At 41.1% G+C, this 14714-nt stretch overlaps 2 protein-coding genes across 9 annotated transcripts in view; one reads left to right on the forward strand and one right to left on the reverse strand.

Moving 5' to 3' along the window:
- The window catches only part of RARS2 (arginyl-tRNA synthetase 2, mitochondrial), a 118043-nt gene extending 109528 nt beyond the window's left edge, over positions 1 to 8515 (reverse strand). For all 3 annotated transcript variants that reach the window (XM_060283882.1, XM_060283884.1, XM_030859465.2), the window contains exon 1: positions 8433 to 8515. In XM_060283882.1, coding sequence (XP_060139865.1) covers positions 8433 to 8468 — 36 coding nt within the window. In that variant the 5' untranslated portion in view covers positions 8469 to 8515. The remainder of the gene's footprint in view (positions 1 to 8432) is intronic.
- Positions 8516 to 8610: 95 nt separating this feature from the next.
- Positions 8611 to 14714, forward strand: part of ORC3 (origin recognition complex subunit 3) — a 70816-nt gene continuing 64712 nt past the window's right edge. For 5 of the 6 annotated variants that reach the window (XM_030859470.2, XM_030859468.2, XM_060283999.1 and 2 more), the window contains exons 1-2: positions 8611 to 8705; positions 11600 to 11654. In XM_030859470.2, coding sequence (XP_030715330.1) covers positions 8682 to 8705; positions 11600 to 11654 — 79 coding nt within the window. In that variant the 5' untranslated portion in view covers positions 8611 to 8681. Of the gene's footprint in view, positions 8706 to 11120; positions 11182 to 11599; positions 11655 to 14714 lie in introns of all 6 variants that reach the window. The other variant, XM_030859471.3, reaches the window with a different exon arrangement.

Consider the following 14714-nt stretch of genomic DNA (forward strand, 5'->3'; position numbering starts at 1 on the left):
ATGTACCACAATGTTCATTGCAGCTTTATTTACCATAGCCAGGACATGGAAGCAACCTAAGTGTCCATCATCGGATGAATGGATAAAGAAGATGTGGCACATATATACAATGGAATGTTACTCAGCCATAAAAAGAAACGAAATTGAGTTATTTATAGTGAGCTGGATGGACCTAGAGTCTGTCATACAGAGTTAAGTAAGTCAGAAAGAAAAAAACAAATACCGTATGCTAACACATATATATAGAATCTAAAAAAAAAAAGGTTCTAATGAACCTAGGGGGAGGACAGGAATAAAGACACAGACGTAGAGAATGGACTTGAGGACAGAGGGAGGGGGAAGGGTAAGCTAGGAAGAAGTGAGAGAGTAGTACTGACATATATACACTACCAAATGTAAAAACAGATAGCTAGTGGGAAGCAACTGCATAGCACAGAGAGATCAGCTGGTGCTCTGCGACCACCTAGAGGGGTGGGATAAGGAGGGTGGGAGGGAGACGCAAGACGGAGGGGATATGGGGATATACGGATATATGTATGCATATAGCTGATTCACTTTGTTATACAGCAGCAACTAACAAAACACTATAAAGCAATTATAGTCCAATAATGATGTTAAAAAAAGACAAAAAAAAGTGTATCAGTGTGATATGAATCTAGTGGCTGTACTGTGGTTATATAAGGTAAGCCTTGTTCTTAGGAAGTAAACAATTAGGCATTAGGAGGTTACGGAGCATGATTTATGAAACCCACCCTCAAATGATACAGGAAAACAGATTATACAGGTATAGAAAGATGAAGCAAATGTGGTAAAATGTTAATTGGTGAATCTGGATAAGGGTATATGGAGTTCCTTTGTACTACTCTCATGACTTTTCTCTAAGTTTGAAAATACTTCAAAATTAAAAGGAATTAAAATCAACCAGCTGAATTTATTCTAAACTTAACATCAAAACCTAAATGAAAAGGAAGTGAGAAAGGGAAACAAATCTACACTCTGTCATTATGTTTCTGAGCCAGAAATAGTGCTGAATATTTTACAAAAGTCATTCTACAGAATCCAAAGAATTTCGATTTTGAGTCAGACAGTTGGGTTGGTTAATCACTGAACTCCACAATTTTGTAGCTCTGTGACTTTAGATTATTCTTTTCATCTTCTTGAGTCTCAGGGTCCTCCTCTATAAAATGGAGATAATGCTACCAAGAGCACAAGATGATTGAGATGATTAAGTGAGATGATAATATCAAGTACTGCACATCTTATCTGCATAGCACTGTGCTAAGGGTTGGGAGAGAAATCTCTATGGGACTCTTAAGTTTCTGCGTGTCTTGTAAGCAAAGCCCAAACTGCTCTTTGTTCTGGACTATCTTTCCAAGGAGGTTTGTGTAACAAACAGCTTTGTGAGACAGAAATAGTGTCCCACATCAGAACAAAGGGGAACATGCCTGCTGCCATTATAAAGGTCTCAGGGTCCTCTCCTATATAACACACAACTGCCTGTGCAGGTATCATCTGACCCTCTTCACCGTGCCCTGTGGGAAGAAGAGGAGCTCGGGGAACCCACACAAGAAAATGTTGATACTCTGGCTACTACTTTTGCTGGGAATAATAAAATAATAAAAGCCTTTTATTTCGCCCAGGGCTCTCATATTTTCTGCCACCATCCATGAACTATGGCTGACTAACTCGTAGGGTAAAATCACAAACCCCTCACAGTTCTCGACACTAAGCACTTTCTGTTAATATTACCTCATTAAACCTGATCAATAGCCCTGTAAAGTTCAGCAAAACGCTGCATGGTACCAGTAAGGTATTCCACAAATAGTTACTATTATCTTCTTCATTATCATCATCATCATTAATCTTCGCAATAATCCTGTAAACAAGAAATCAATACCATCATCTGATAGCTGATGGGTTAATTAAAAGCTGCCAAGAGTAAGTCAGTCACATTCGTGAAGGGGCTGGAATTTGAATTCTTTCTACCATGTCATCTCACAGCTTTAAAATTATGAACTCATTTGGTGAAGCTGCAAGCTTTATATTATATCCCAACAGCTATGTTTCAGGCACTTCGCTGATCTGGGGAAATAACAGTGAATAAAATATGCTCTCTGTCTTTGTGAAGCTTATAGAGGAAATATACACCAAAACAAGTAACACAAGACCAAATAATCGTTAACTCTTATAAGTGTTATGACAGAAGCAAACAAGGGACTGAGATAGAGGATAACTGGAGGACATAGTTTCCAAACTATAGGTTGTCAGTTGGGAAAAAATTCAGTGAGTCCCAACCAGCATTTTTTGGAAAAATGAAGCAGCACAGAATAGAAAAGAATGCACACACATTATAAAGTATTGTTTTGTGAAACTTCCATCTGGCATAGGAAGTCATGGTATAAAATCATTTCCTTTAGGCACAGGGAATAATCTATGCAATGGGAATGTAATGGCAATGTTAAGAACTTGCTATGTTGGAAAACCAGAAAATTAGTGTGGCTACCATCCTACAGAAAGAAGGGATAGAGTGGCATGAATTGAGGTTGGAAAGAAAGACGTTAAGGTTCTGGCAGTGAGTTTGTGTAGTTTTAAACAGATAAGTGATATGATTTGATTTACATTCTAGAAGTCACTTTTGTTGCTATAAGGAGAATGGATTGGAGAGAGGGCAAGAAAGGAAACAGAAAGACCCATCAGAATGCTGGTGTAAGCAGCTGATGTAGGTGATAATGGTAGCTTGGCTTGGGGTGTGGGAATGAAGGGACAGCAGCGATGGAAAAGAGTGAATGAATTCAAGGTGTTACTCTGAAGACAGAATCAGTAGAACTTGCTGAAGTGAGCATCAGAGGTATACTCTAAACAGTCAGTCACACCCAAATATTGTGGTTCCATGCACATGCCATGCTCTACCATGTCAGCGTCTATGCACATGCTCCTCTTGAAATACCCTATCCCCACCAAGCTCTCACTCTACTCACTCTACAACTCTACACATCCTCTCCTCAGGACTGAGCCCCAACACAGCCTTCTCTGACACTAAGAAGCTGTCTTCTCCATATTCCCTTAGCACTTCACAAACGCTTCTAACACACTGGTTACAGACTGCACGGAAATTACCTGTTTATACAGCTGTTTCTCAAGTTACCCTGGAGCCATGCCAGGGCAGAAGGCATATTCCATTCACTTTCAACCTGGGGACTGACAGTGCTTAGAAAACTTTAGACTCAAAGAACCAGAGAAATATCAACATAAAAAGAACCAGAGAAATGGCAACATAAAAAAATCCCAGCTTTGCTGGTTTTGAAGATGGAAAAATGAGCCCGTGAGCCAGTGTAGGAGTGGTTAAGATGACTGAGTAGGAAGACCCTGAACTCACCTCCTCCCAGGGGCACACCAAAATTACAACTATTTACAGAGTAACTATTGATGACAAAGACCCAAAGACTAGCAGAAAATGTCTTCTTACAATTAAAGACATAAAGAAGGAACCACAACTAGATGGGTAGTAGGGGTGGAGAACAGTATAGTCAAGACCCATACCCCGAGATGGGCAACCCACAAAAGGGAGGAAAATTACAACAGCAGAGGTTCTCCCAAAGGAGCCAGGGGTCTGAGCCCCATATCAGGCTCCCCAGCCTGGAGCTCCTACACAAGGAAGACAAGTCTCAGAACAGTTGGCTTTGAAGGGTAGTGGGGCTTACTTTCAGGAGAGTCAGAGGGCTATAACAAACAGACTCCGCTTTTAAAGGGCACACACAAAATCTCAAACACTCTGAGACCTGGCAGAAGCAGTAATTTGAAAGGAGAAAAATAAATAAATGAGCCTATGTCAAACTAAAAAACTTTTGCACAGCAAAGGAAACTACCAACAAAATGAAAAAGCCCACCTACTGAATGGGAGAAGATACTTGTAAATATACATCTGACAAGGGGTTAACATCCAAAATATACAAAAAACTAATAAAACTCAACATCAGAAAAAACTCAACCTACCCCAAAACCCCCCCAAAAAACCAACAACCCAATTAAAAAGTGGGTAGAGGACCTGAACATTTTCCTAAGATATACAGATGGCCAACTGGCACATGAAAAGATGCTCAACATCACTAATCATCAGGCACATGCAGATCAAAACAATGAGGTATCAATTCACACCTGTCAGAATGGCTATTATCAAAAGACAACAAATAAAAAGTGTTGGTGAGGATATGGATAAAAGGGAACCCTTGTGCACTAATGTTGGGAATGTAAATTGGTGAAGCCACTATGTAAAATAGTTTGGAGATTTCTCAAAAAGTTAAAAATAGAACTACCATACAATCTATGAATTCCACTTCTAGGTATATATCCAAAGAAAATAAAAACACTAATTCAAAAAGATATACGCACCCCTGTGTTCATTATAGCATTACTTACTATAGTCAAGGTATGGAAGCAATGTCAGTGCCCATCAATAGATGTATGGATAAAGAAGATGTGGTGTAGGTATACCATGGACTATTACTCAGCTATAAAAAAAAAAAGAAAAGGAGTCTTACCATTCGCAACGACATGGATGGATCTAGAGGATATTATGCTATGTAATATAAGTCACACAGAGAAAGGGAAATACAAATGAACAACCATAACCAAACAGGAACAGAGTTATAGCTACAGAGAACAATTGGTTGCTGGTGGGGAAGTGCTGGAGGGAGGAGAGAAACAGGTGAAGGAGATCAAAAAAAACCTATAGATTCATTAATCAAAATTTGCTGAATGAATGTACCCTTTCGTGTAATACATTCCTTCACTCCTAAACTGGGTAAGGACCCTCATTCACAGAGGTATGTATTGCACATATTTTAATTTTATTTATTTTTATCCTTGTTTCAGATCATCTCTTTTTTTAATTAATTAATTTTGGGGGCTGAATTGGGTCTTCGTTGCTGTGCACGGGCTTTCTCTAGTTGCGGTGAGCAGAGGCTACTCTTTGTTGCTGTGCACAGGCTTCTCATTGCAGTGGCTTCTCTTGTTGTGGAGCACGGGCTCTAGGTGCGTGGGCTTCAGTAGTTGTGGCGTGCGGGCTCAGCAGTTGTGGCTCACGGGCTCTAGAGTGCAAGCTCAGCAGTTGTGGTGCACAGGTCTAGTTGCTTTGTGGCATGTGGGATCTTCCTGGACCAGGGCTCGAACCCGTGTCCCCCGCATTGGCAGGCGGATTCTTAACCACTGTACCACCAGAGAAGTCCCAGATCATCTCTTGATGACCTTTTGTTTGAGGAAATATACATTTACTTGGTTTATGTTGTCAGACAACTCTATTACATTCTGTTTAATGATCAGTCCGTGCTCCTTGCCTTCACAAACTAAACAGTATAGTGTATAAGAAGAAGCTGATTTTGAAGTTAGACATATCTCTGTTCATAAACCAACTCTTCAATTTATTGACCAGGAGATGTGGGTAGCTTATTTAATCTCTCTAGATCTCAATTTGCTCAACTGTATCATAAGGTTAACATTTCTGTTTTAGGCTTGTCCCAGGGCTTAAATGTGAACGTGAAGTAATTAGCACAAATATACTCAATACATATGAATTCCTGTTTCTCCGACGTGCTTTCTTTACAAGGAAGAATATAGCCTTTGCAAAACTAAACACAATTGCTTCTGGTCATGGCACCATCTTGACCTAAGGGCTTCGAATGGAAGCCACCTCACACACACAAAGCTTGGACAGTGAGGTCTAAAACTACCTACGCTGGACATAGTTTACTGTCCACATTAACATGACTTTATTATTCCTTTGTCTTAATTAGCATAATTTTACTCTTCTGGGAGACTCCTGCCCAGACAAATAGCTAGATTGTTCACAATAGGAACTTCCTGAAAAATCTATTAATTCTGCAATATAAAGAAAGCATCAACAGTTCATGTCCTAAGAGTCCTTGCTCTTTCCATCAATCTTTTTTTTTTTTTTTTTTGGCACCGTGCGGCATGTGGGATTCTCAGTTCCCTGACCAGGGATCGGACCCGTGCCCCCTGCAGTGGAAGTGGTGAGCCCTAACCACTGGACTGCCAGGGAAGTCCCCCATCAATCTTAAAACTGTTAAGATCAGTATCCAATCCTCATCAAGCCATCTCCTCCACTCTCCTGTCCTCTCACCCTCTGCCACTGAAAGACCAGCCTTAAACCATACTTCAAATGCCTTCCCAGCGAGAGACACTACCAAAGCTCTGTTGCGTTAGCCCAGTAAGCCATGAACCCAGCTTTTTCTTATCAAATGGTCCATTGTTGATACTTGGGAAGCTGGCACTGGACAGGGCAGTACTGCTGCAGTAAAAACAGAAATGAAGTTTTCCCTCTCCTGAGAACAAGGAAAATAAAGGGAACAGTGAACAAGCTAGAGAAGAAACATAACCTGGCCTGAAAGAGTTAATCACTCCTAGTTTTTTTTTTTTTTTTTAACTGTTACTAATCTCTTGTGTCTGTTAACTAGATTTGTACTTCACAAAGCTAACCTATTACTCTTTAACAACACTATGTGAATGACATCCTGGACTCCCTTGTAGCAGATCACCCTTGTAGCATTTGCATTTCAGAAAAGAGGTCACAGGCCTATAACCCAGAGACAAATGGACCCAATTATGGGGCTGCCTGACGCCAGCTGTGACTATTTTGAAATAATGCAGGAAGAAGAAGAATGCAGGATCTTGACTACTTTGATCCTTATCTTATACCCCGGACTGCTGCGAGCCCCACATATAAAATCTTCTCCGATTCCCGAAGGAGAGGCGGACAAAGTTCTTGAGGCGCTAGCCTGCTGCGTTTTCCCTTCTGCCTGGCAGAAAAATAAAGCCATCTCTCTCTTCCTCCAAAATCTCTGTCTCCGTATTTCTGTTCGGTGTCGGTGCACAGGGAAGCCGATATTTCGGCAACAGTACATCTCCAAGCATAAAGTCAAGACAGAGGGATTTCCAGAAATACTGTAAAAATGAATTAAATGAAATACATATTATATGCCAGACAAAGTATGTCCACTAATGTGTCCATTAAAAGGAAATGCGTTTGTCAAAACTACAACAGAAAGTTTTGTTGAAAAACTGCATAGTTGGCCGACGCGTTTTAAGAATTATTTCTGATGAAATCTAATGTTCCAGTGTTTTATTCCCATCCTCATTAGAGTTGTTCAAATACTGAAACCGAGTCCCCCTAAAACCGAGTCCCTCTGCCAAGTTTATGATTAACCTCTCTATCCAAAACGTTATTCCCTTTCTTGTCTAACACCTGTTCCCCTCAAGACTGAGGAGTATCAAAGAAAACGGGGGATTGAAACCGAGCAGGACCCCGCGGGGCCCTCCCAGGTACAAAAGACTTTCTGTTTCCTTGTTTCTCATTGGTAGGAAAAAGGCTTAGCCCCCTAGACCTTCCCCGAGTTCCAAAGGGCAGATTCGAACAGTTACTCATCAGAAAATTGAGGGCATACAGAAACAAAGGAAAAACAGTAAAACAACAGAGCAGCGAAAAAGCGGAATCCTAGTTCCCCCTCAGGGGATACACATAACAATATACTGTATCTTAGAGTTCTACTGGAACTAAGGCCCCAACCCAGGTGAAGGATGGTAACTACTAGCTAAGAAACCAGACTGGTCAGAACCTAGGGAATGAGAAGTTGATCTTTTCTGACCCTGGTGACTTCTACTAAAGCCTGTACTCTCAACCTTTGCCCCAATTCTATATTGAATTCACCTCTGCTCAAGCCCCTTCATGAATATGCACATACCTTGAGCTTAATACTTCCTCAATTTTGCCATCTGGGAAGATACTGCTTCGGGAAATATCCCCCCTCGCCCGTCCCCCTCCCCTTCTCCTTACTTGCTGCAAGTAAATCCTTCCTTCTCCAGACCTTTGGTTTGGTTGTGTCTTTTGCCCCCATGCTCACCAAGAGGCAAACCCAGTTTTCCGGTAACAATATGCCTCAGAATCAAGAAAAACAGGGTCTCATGTTATCTTTGGAGTTACCAAAAATAATGCTAGGACAGGCAGTGAAAATGACTGGAAGAGAAATGACCAGTTTTTAAACTAGATCCTTTCAAATGAAAATTCAGATCCATCACCAACTTCACTAAGCGTATGGAGCACCAATTTCTAAAGGGTCTAATCATGGCCCACTGACTTGCCACCCAGGTAAAGCACACTGAGCTGTCAGGCGGTAAGCCGTGAGGGAAGCAACATGTGCCTCTCAAGGTTTACTTTTCACTCTGAGAAACTGATCTGGGCCGCAAGCTCGACTCTCGACTGGGTTTGCCTCGGCGGCTCAAGCAGCTCCAAAAAGGGGGAAGGAGGCAGCAGAAACAAAAACAGGTTATCCGCGGAACCCGCCCTCCCGATGACTGGGGACTGGCCCGTAGCGGAGTTCGGGGCGCGGGGACCCCCTTTATGCCAGTTTCCGGGCCCGTACCTGACAGGCGATAGACCTGCGGAAGGCGCACGCCATTTCTGTCGCCACCAAGCTGGTCCCAGCTGGATGGTGTTGAGCTTCGCCCCGCCCTCCTCTTCACGCCCCGCCTCCGAGCGCCGGAAGCCCGCCCCGGAAGGTGCTTCCAGCCAATCAAGGAGCCGCGTGGCCCACCACTAACCTCTGCCCCGCTGCCGCGAGGGAGCGCGGGAAATCCCGGGTGCGTCTGGAATTTCGCAGGTGTCGAGGACCATGGCCACCTCTTCGGTGTCCAAGGTATGTGGGGCGGGCGCCCACTGGGACTCCACAGATGCCTCATTCCCTTATGAAGAAGGGATGAAGCGGAGGTTACGTAGGCCTCGTTGTACCGGCTCGAGGGGAGGGGATGGCGGTCCTAGCTGAGGCGTCTTTGCTCCACGTCCAGTGGAGGCCAGCTTTGCCTGGGGAGCGAAAACGGCGATCTGCCTTAGTGTTCTTTCTGCCTCGGAGGAATTTTAAGTTCTGGTTTGTGGAGGTCGGATGCCCCGAGGATGTGTCCCAGTCTCCCCTCCTTTTTCCTTTTCACGTATATTTATTGTGAGCCAAAGGCTTTGTTAGGTACCGAGATACAAGTGGTAAACAAAATAAACACAGATATTTCCATCATTACCGAAAATTCTATTAGACAGTGCTGTTACAGACCAAGTAAAGTAAGAACTTTAGTAATATTAGGAGTACGGCCGGAAACCCCTGAAAGTTTAGCTATCTGATAAAGCTGAGAATGCAGATAAGTTGCAAAGACATTTGTCCCTGTGTTGAAACAGTAAATTAATGAAGAAGGCTCTACCATAGATTTAATTTTGATTAAAATTACATTAAAATAAAATGATGAGACTCAGTGCCTTCCAAGACTACATATCCTGGAGGAACTACGAGCCATAGGATTTAAGCGTACTGAAGACTGACCGACTGTGATGTTAGGTGCAAATGCCAGAAGAGCTTAACTGCTAGTAATTTTTTTTTTTTTTTTTTTTTTTTTTTTTGCGGTACGCGGGCCTCTCACTGCTGTGGCCTTTCCTGTTGCGGAGCACAGGCTCAGTGGCCGTGGCTCACGGGCCCAGCCGCTCCGCATAACTGCTAGTATTTTTCATGAGGGATGGTACTGTTTTTGTTTTGTCCTGGTTATAAAGTTCCATAGGTTTTCAGTGGTCTGTCCCCTAATCCTTTTTTTGCATAAGCCTTTCTTATTTTTGTGTATCTTGCAGAATTGTGAGAGGTTTGTTTTTTTTTGTTTCTGTTTTTTTCAGGAAAACATTTATGACAAGAGAAATGCTTGTATTGAGATGATGATGGAGACCTTACATAAATAAGAATCTTTAAGGATTATTTCATTGGTTCATGGAACTGTCAGCTTTCTTTTTTTTCCTCTATCTAAACTTTCCTTGTCATATTTTTTGGCTATTGGTTCTCCTCCTACTTTCTTCCATCTCCAACACCATCACTTGATCAGTAGTGAAAGGTGGATAACGATATTACTCCTGTTGCCATACATCGGGATCCATTCCCAGCACTCTTCATGTCTCACTCCTTCATAGCTCCTTTTCCTGCTCCTGAATTACAGGTGGCTGTAGAAAGGAGGCAGTGACAAGCTTGTCATAGCACCAAATGATTTTTCTAAAAAAATTTGTGTGTTTTAAATAGTTCCGTTAGTTGCAGATATAAGAATGTAAGGCACAATTCTTATTTTGGACCCTGTAATCCAATGGCCAGTTTATATTTGTACAGCAGTCTTTAGGTCTATCCTGAGATGACTTTTTCTAGCTATATTTCTTTCATTCTTTCATTTTCCATAGGCAGATTCTTTTTCCATTTCCATTTTCTAAGAAGCTGTCCATGATGTACGGCTTTAGAATTGGTAGAACAAATGTGGGACCAGCAGCTTACGGCCTGTGTATCACTAGTCAGATAATAACATGAGACTAAATGTAGCTAGGAAATTACCAGAAAAATTATTTGGCAAGCATTCGTCCATTATGTATACTGATTGCCTAACGTATGTGTTAACACTATCCTAAACATTGGGGAAACAATTGTGAATTAAATGCAGTCTGTACTCTGAAGGTGCTCACAAGCTACTTGGGGAGGCACTTCCCTGGCGGTTCAGTGGTTAAGACTCCACGCTTCCACTGCAGGGGGCACAGGTTCGATCCTTGGTCGGGCAACATGTACCACATACACACAAAAAAGATGATAAAATATATATATATAAAAAAACTACTTGGGGAGACAACTCCATAAATAACTATCATACATAGTAAGGGTGACTTAAAGCGAAATAAAGATATTCAAGTACTGTGAGATATTAGGGGAAAGAATAATTCTGACTAGAGAATTGGAGAAGGTTTCCCAAAGCAGGTGAGTTTGAGTTGAACTTTAATGGACAAATGAATAAGAATTTATCTGATGAAGAAAGGTGTGTAAGGTGAATCAATAGCCAAAACTGTCTGTGTCCTGTCAAGGTCCTAGATACTTGGAATTTAATTCAATAATAAATACTTCTTTTGAGGTGAGAGGGCATCAGTATTTTTAATCATCTTGATTTTCATTTAATGTATAGTACTAATGTTCTTCCTTCACTAGGTTTTATAAAAATGAAAAATGGAACCTTTCTGGGTTTAAATTTCATCAGCTTTTATTTTCTTTGTCTCTTAGATTAGGTCCCAAAGAGCAAAATCAAAGATGAGCTTCCCATGGGAAGGAGGAGAAAGAAGTGGTTAGTCCCCTTGTTGTTCAAGAATTTTCCTTCTGTAATTCAGATTGAAGAAAGATGATTTCTTAGCACTTTAAAGAAACGCCTTGGGGCTTCCCTGGTGGCGCAGTGGTTGAGAGTCTGCCTGGCGATGTAGGGAACCCAGGAACATGGGTTCGTGCCCCGATCTGGGAAGATCCCACATGCCGCGGAGCGGCTAGGCCCGTGAGCCATGGCCGCTGAGGCTGCGCATCCGGAGGCTGTGCTCCGCAACGGGGGAGGCCACAACAGTGAGAGGCCTGCGTTCCCCCCAAAAAATAAATAAATAAACGCCTTAAAAAGAAAAAAAATCTGCTTATCCATAAAATACTAGGTTAATCAGATTTGTCTGCTTCTTGGCTGCTTTGACTTTATGCTTTTTTTCTCTCTTTCTTTTTTATAGGGTTGCTTTGTGTTTAAGCCAGACTTCAAGAAGAGAAAGATCTCTGTGCCAATAGGTAAGATGTCTTAATATCAGATTTGTTAGTTTTCCTCCCGCAAGTCTTGAACTAACCTAACTCTTATTGAATTAGTAATTCTCCTGTCTAAGCTTGCTTTACTCACCATGTTGTTATAGCAGTAATGTTCCAAGGCATAGGACAAAGCGATAAGGGGCACTCCCCAGGGCTCTAATCTAAAAGGGAATCCAAATGTACCATCAAAAGGCAATTCGAAATTTCCTTCAAAAGGTATGTCACCATTCTTTAAAAAAGATTGTCTTAAAAATCTCAGTGATTTCTTGGGATGAGGTAGGGAGTATTGACTGCAGAAGGGCAGAGGGACCTTTTGTTTTTTTGGCTGCGTTTGGTCTTAGTTGAGGCATGTGGGATCTTTTGTTGTGGTGCGAGTTCTTCGTTGTGGCACACGGGCTTCTCTCTAGTCGTGTCGTGTGGGTTTTCTCTCTCTAGTTGTGGCGCGCGGGCTCCAGAGTGCGTGAGCTCTGTAGTTTGTGGCATGCGGGCTCTCTCGTTGAGGCGTGCAGGTTCAGTAGTTGTGGCGTGCGGGCTTAGTTGCTCCGTGGCACGTGAGAATCTTAGTTCCCCGACCAGGGATTGAACCCGTGTCCCCTGCATTGGAAGGCAGATTTTTTACCAGTGGACCACCAAGGAAGTCCCAAGAGGGACTTTTGGAGTGATGGGAATGTTCTGTAGACAGAGGATGGTTATGTGAGTGTATACCTTTGTTAGGACATATCAAACTTTTAAAATGGGCATATTTTATTATTTGTAAGTTATACTGCAGTAAAATTAAATTATTAAAAAAAAATATTGTCTTCACGTTCTTTACTTATCTCCAGATGTCTGTTTAGTGATCAAGTTAAGAAGACTTGACTACTTCAAACAAATCAAGATGTTATTATCAGTCAGAAAATGTTTATTGTACTGTTTCTCAATGGGGCCTGCAGATTAGAATCACTTGGGGAACTTTTAAACAAAAACTGATTTTTTTTTTTTGGTATAATTGTAGATTCACATGCAGTTGTAAGAAAGAGTGTAGAGTGTAGAGAGTACCCTTGAACCGTCACCCAATTATCCCCAGTGATAATGTATTGCATGACTATAGTACAGTATCACAACTAGCATACTGACAGTGGGATAATCCATCGACCTTATTCCGATTTCAACTTGGAGAGTTTCTTAAAAACACCAATGCCCAAACCGCAGCCCCGACCAACTGAATCAGTATCTTTGGGAATGGGACCCAGGTGTTGGTATTTTTTAAAAGCTCCTCTCAGGCATGTTGAGTATTTACACTCACTGTTCAGCACTGTGAAGATTAATTCGGATGGAAAAATTATGATGTGCAATTAAGCATATTCATTCACGCTCATTTTTTAATTTTGAATTGAAAAAGAAAAACTGGACTATACTATTGTTTGACTAAGGAGATAAACAGCTCCAATATATAGAATTGGATTTTTCTAAATCATCTCATGATGTAGACCTTTAAGGTGTTAATCCTTCAATTTGGGACCAGCTAGGTAAAGTACCTGTGCTCAGGGAGCAAATAATAAAATAATGGTCCATATTGAGGGCAATAGAGGGTAGAAACTATGATTTAAAATAAGGATGCCGTTTCTCATTAACAGAATAAACAGTGGTGTTGAACTTTACACTCAGATTTAGTCTCAAAAAAACCTGAAGCTTTCTATATTCCTTGCCCTCCTCACCTCCCCAAATAAAAAGTGACAGTGATGGACTTGGAAATAGTGAACGAAGAAGAGCTACATTATAAATTATTTTGTTTTTAAGTGATTGACTTATCAACATATTTCTTTAATGTTGGAGATTGCTAAACTTAACTAGAAATAGTTCATTTTCAGAGAAAAATTCAAGACTTGTTCCCCTGTTATCCATGAAGGATACATAGCATGAAATGACATCTGATATCATGAGCAATGTCATTATAACTAATAAAAGCACTAACATTTATTGAGTGTTTTTAATGTGCCAGAATATTTTAAGCACTTTATATGTGTTAAACTATGAAGAAAGTATTATTATTATCTCCATTAAAGTATATCAGGATATTTAGATGTAGAAAGAACTTTCTCAGTGATAGTGCTAGCAAGTGGCAGAGCTGGGATTTGAAACCAAGCTGTCTGATCCCAGAGCCTAAGGTCTAACCACTACCTAATAGTGTTTCTCATAATTCAAGGCAAGTTTTTGCTTAGAACTCTTTGTACTGAATTTCAGTTATAATTTATTAAGATTTGTGAGTCAATGACAATTAGAAGGAAAGTTCCTTAACATGGAAGAGAATTTCTGTTCCAAACTATCAGTTAACATTAAAACTTGTTGGGAGGATACTAGCAGCATCTCAGTGAAATCAGGAAAAAATTGTTAATTTTTAACTTTTTGTTAAAAAAAAATATGTACTTTCACAATTATTATTTAATACCATGAAAGTTCTAGCTGTTGCAATAAAATACCTAGCAGTAAACAACAAGAAATATGAAGGAAAGTAGAAAACTATAAGGCATGTAAACTATTTGATTATAAAAAAAGAGACCTGTAGTGTTTTGGGATGTGACTTTTTTGAAACGTATTTAAAAATGTCATTTTCCCCAAATCAATCTACAGATTTTATTTTATCCAGTCAAACACCAGGGTAATAATTTTGAGAAATGACAAATTTAATTTGGGAGAATGTCTTAAATTTTTAAAAATTATTTTATTTATTTATTTATTTAGGTCTGTGTTGGGTCTTCGCTGTTGCGCATGGGCTTTCTCTAGTTGCAGCGAGCAGGGGCTACTCTTTGTTGTGGTGCGCGGGCTTCTCATTGTGGTGGCTTCTCTTGTTGTAGAGCACGGGCTCTAGGTGCGCGGGCTTCAGTAGTTGTGGCATGCGGGCTCAGCGGTTGTGGCGTGCAGGCTCAGCTGTGGCGCATGGGCTTAGTTGCTCCGCAGCATGTGGGATCTTCCCGGACCAGGGCTCGAACCTGTGTCCCCTGCATTGGCAGGTGGATTCTTAACCACTGGGCCATCAGGGAAGCCCTTAAATTTTTTTGAAAGAGA

This window comes from Globicephala melas, chromosome 14, assembly GCF_963455315.2.
Source record: "Globicephala melas chromosome 14, mGloMel1.2, whole genome shotgun sequence".
Classification (NCBI taxonomy): Eukaryota; Metazoa; Chordata; class Mammalia; order Artiodactyla; family Delphinidae; genus Globicephala; species Globicephala melas.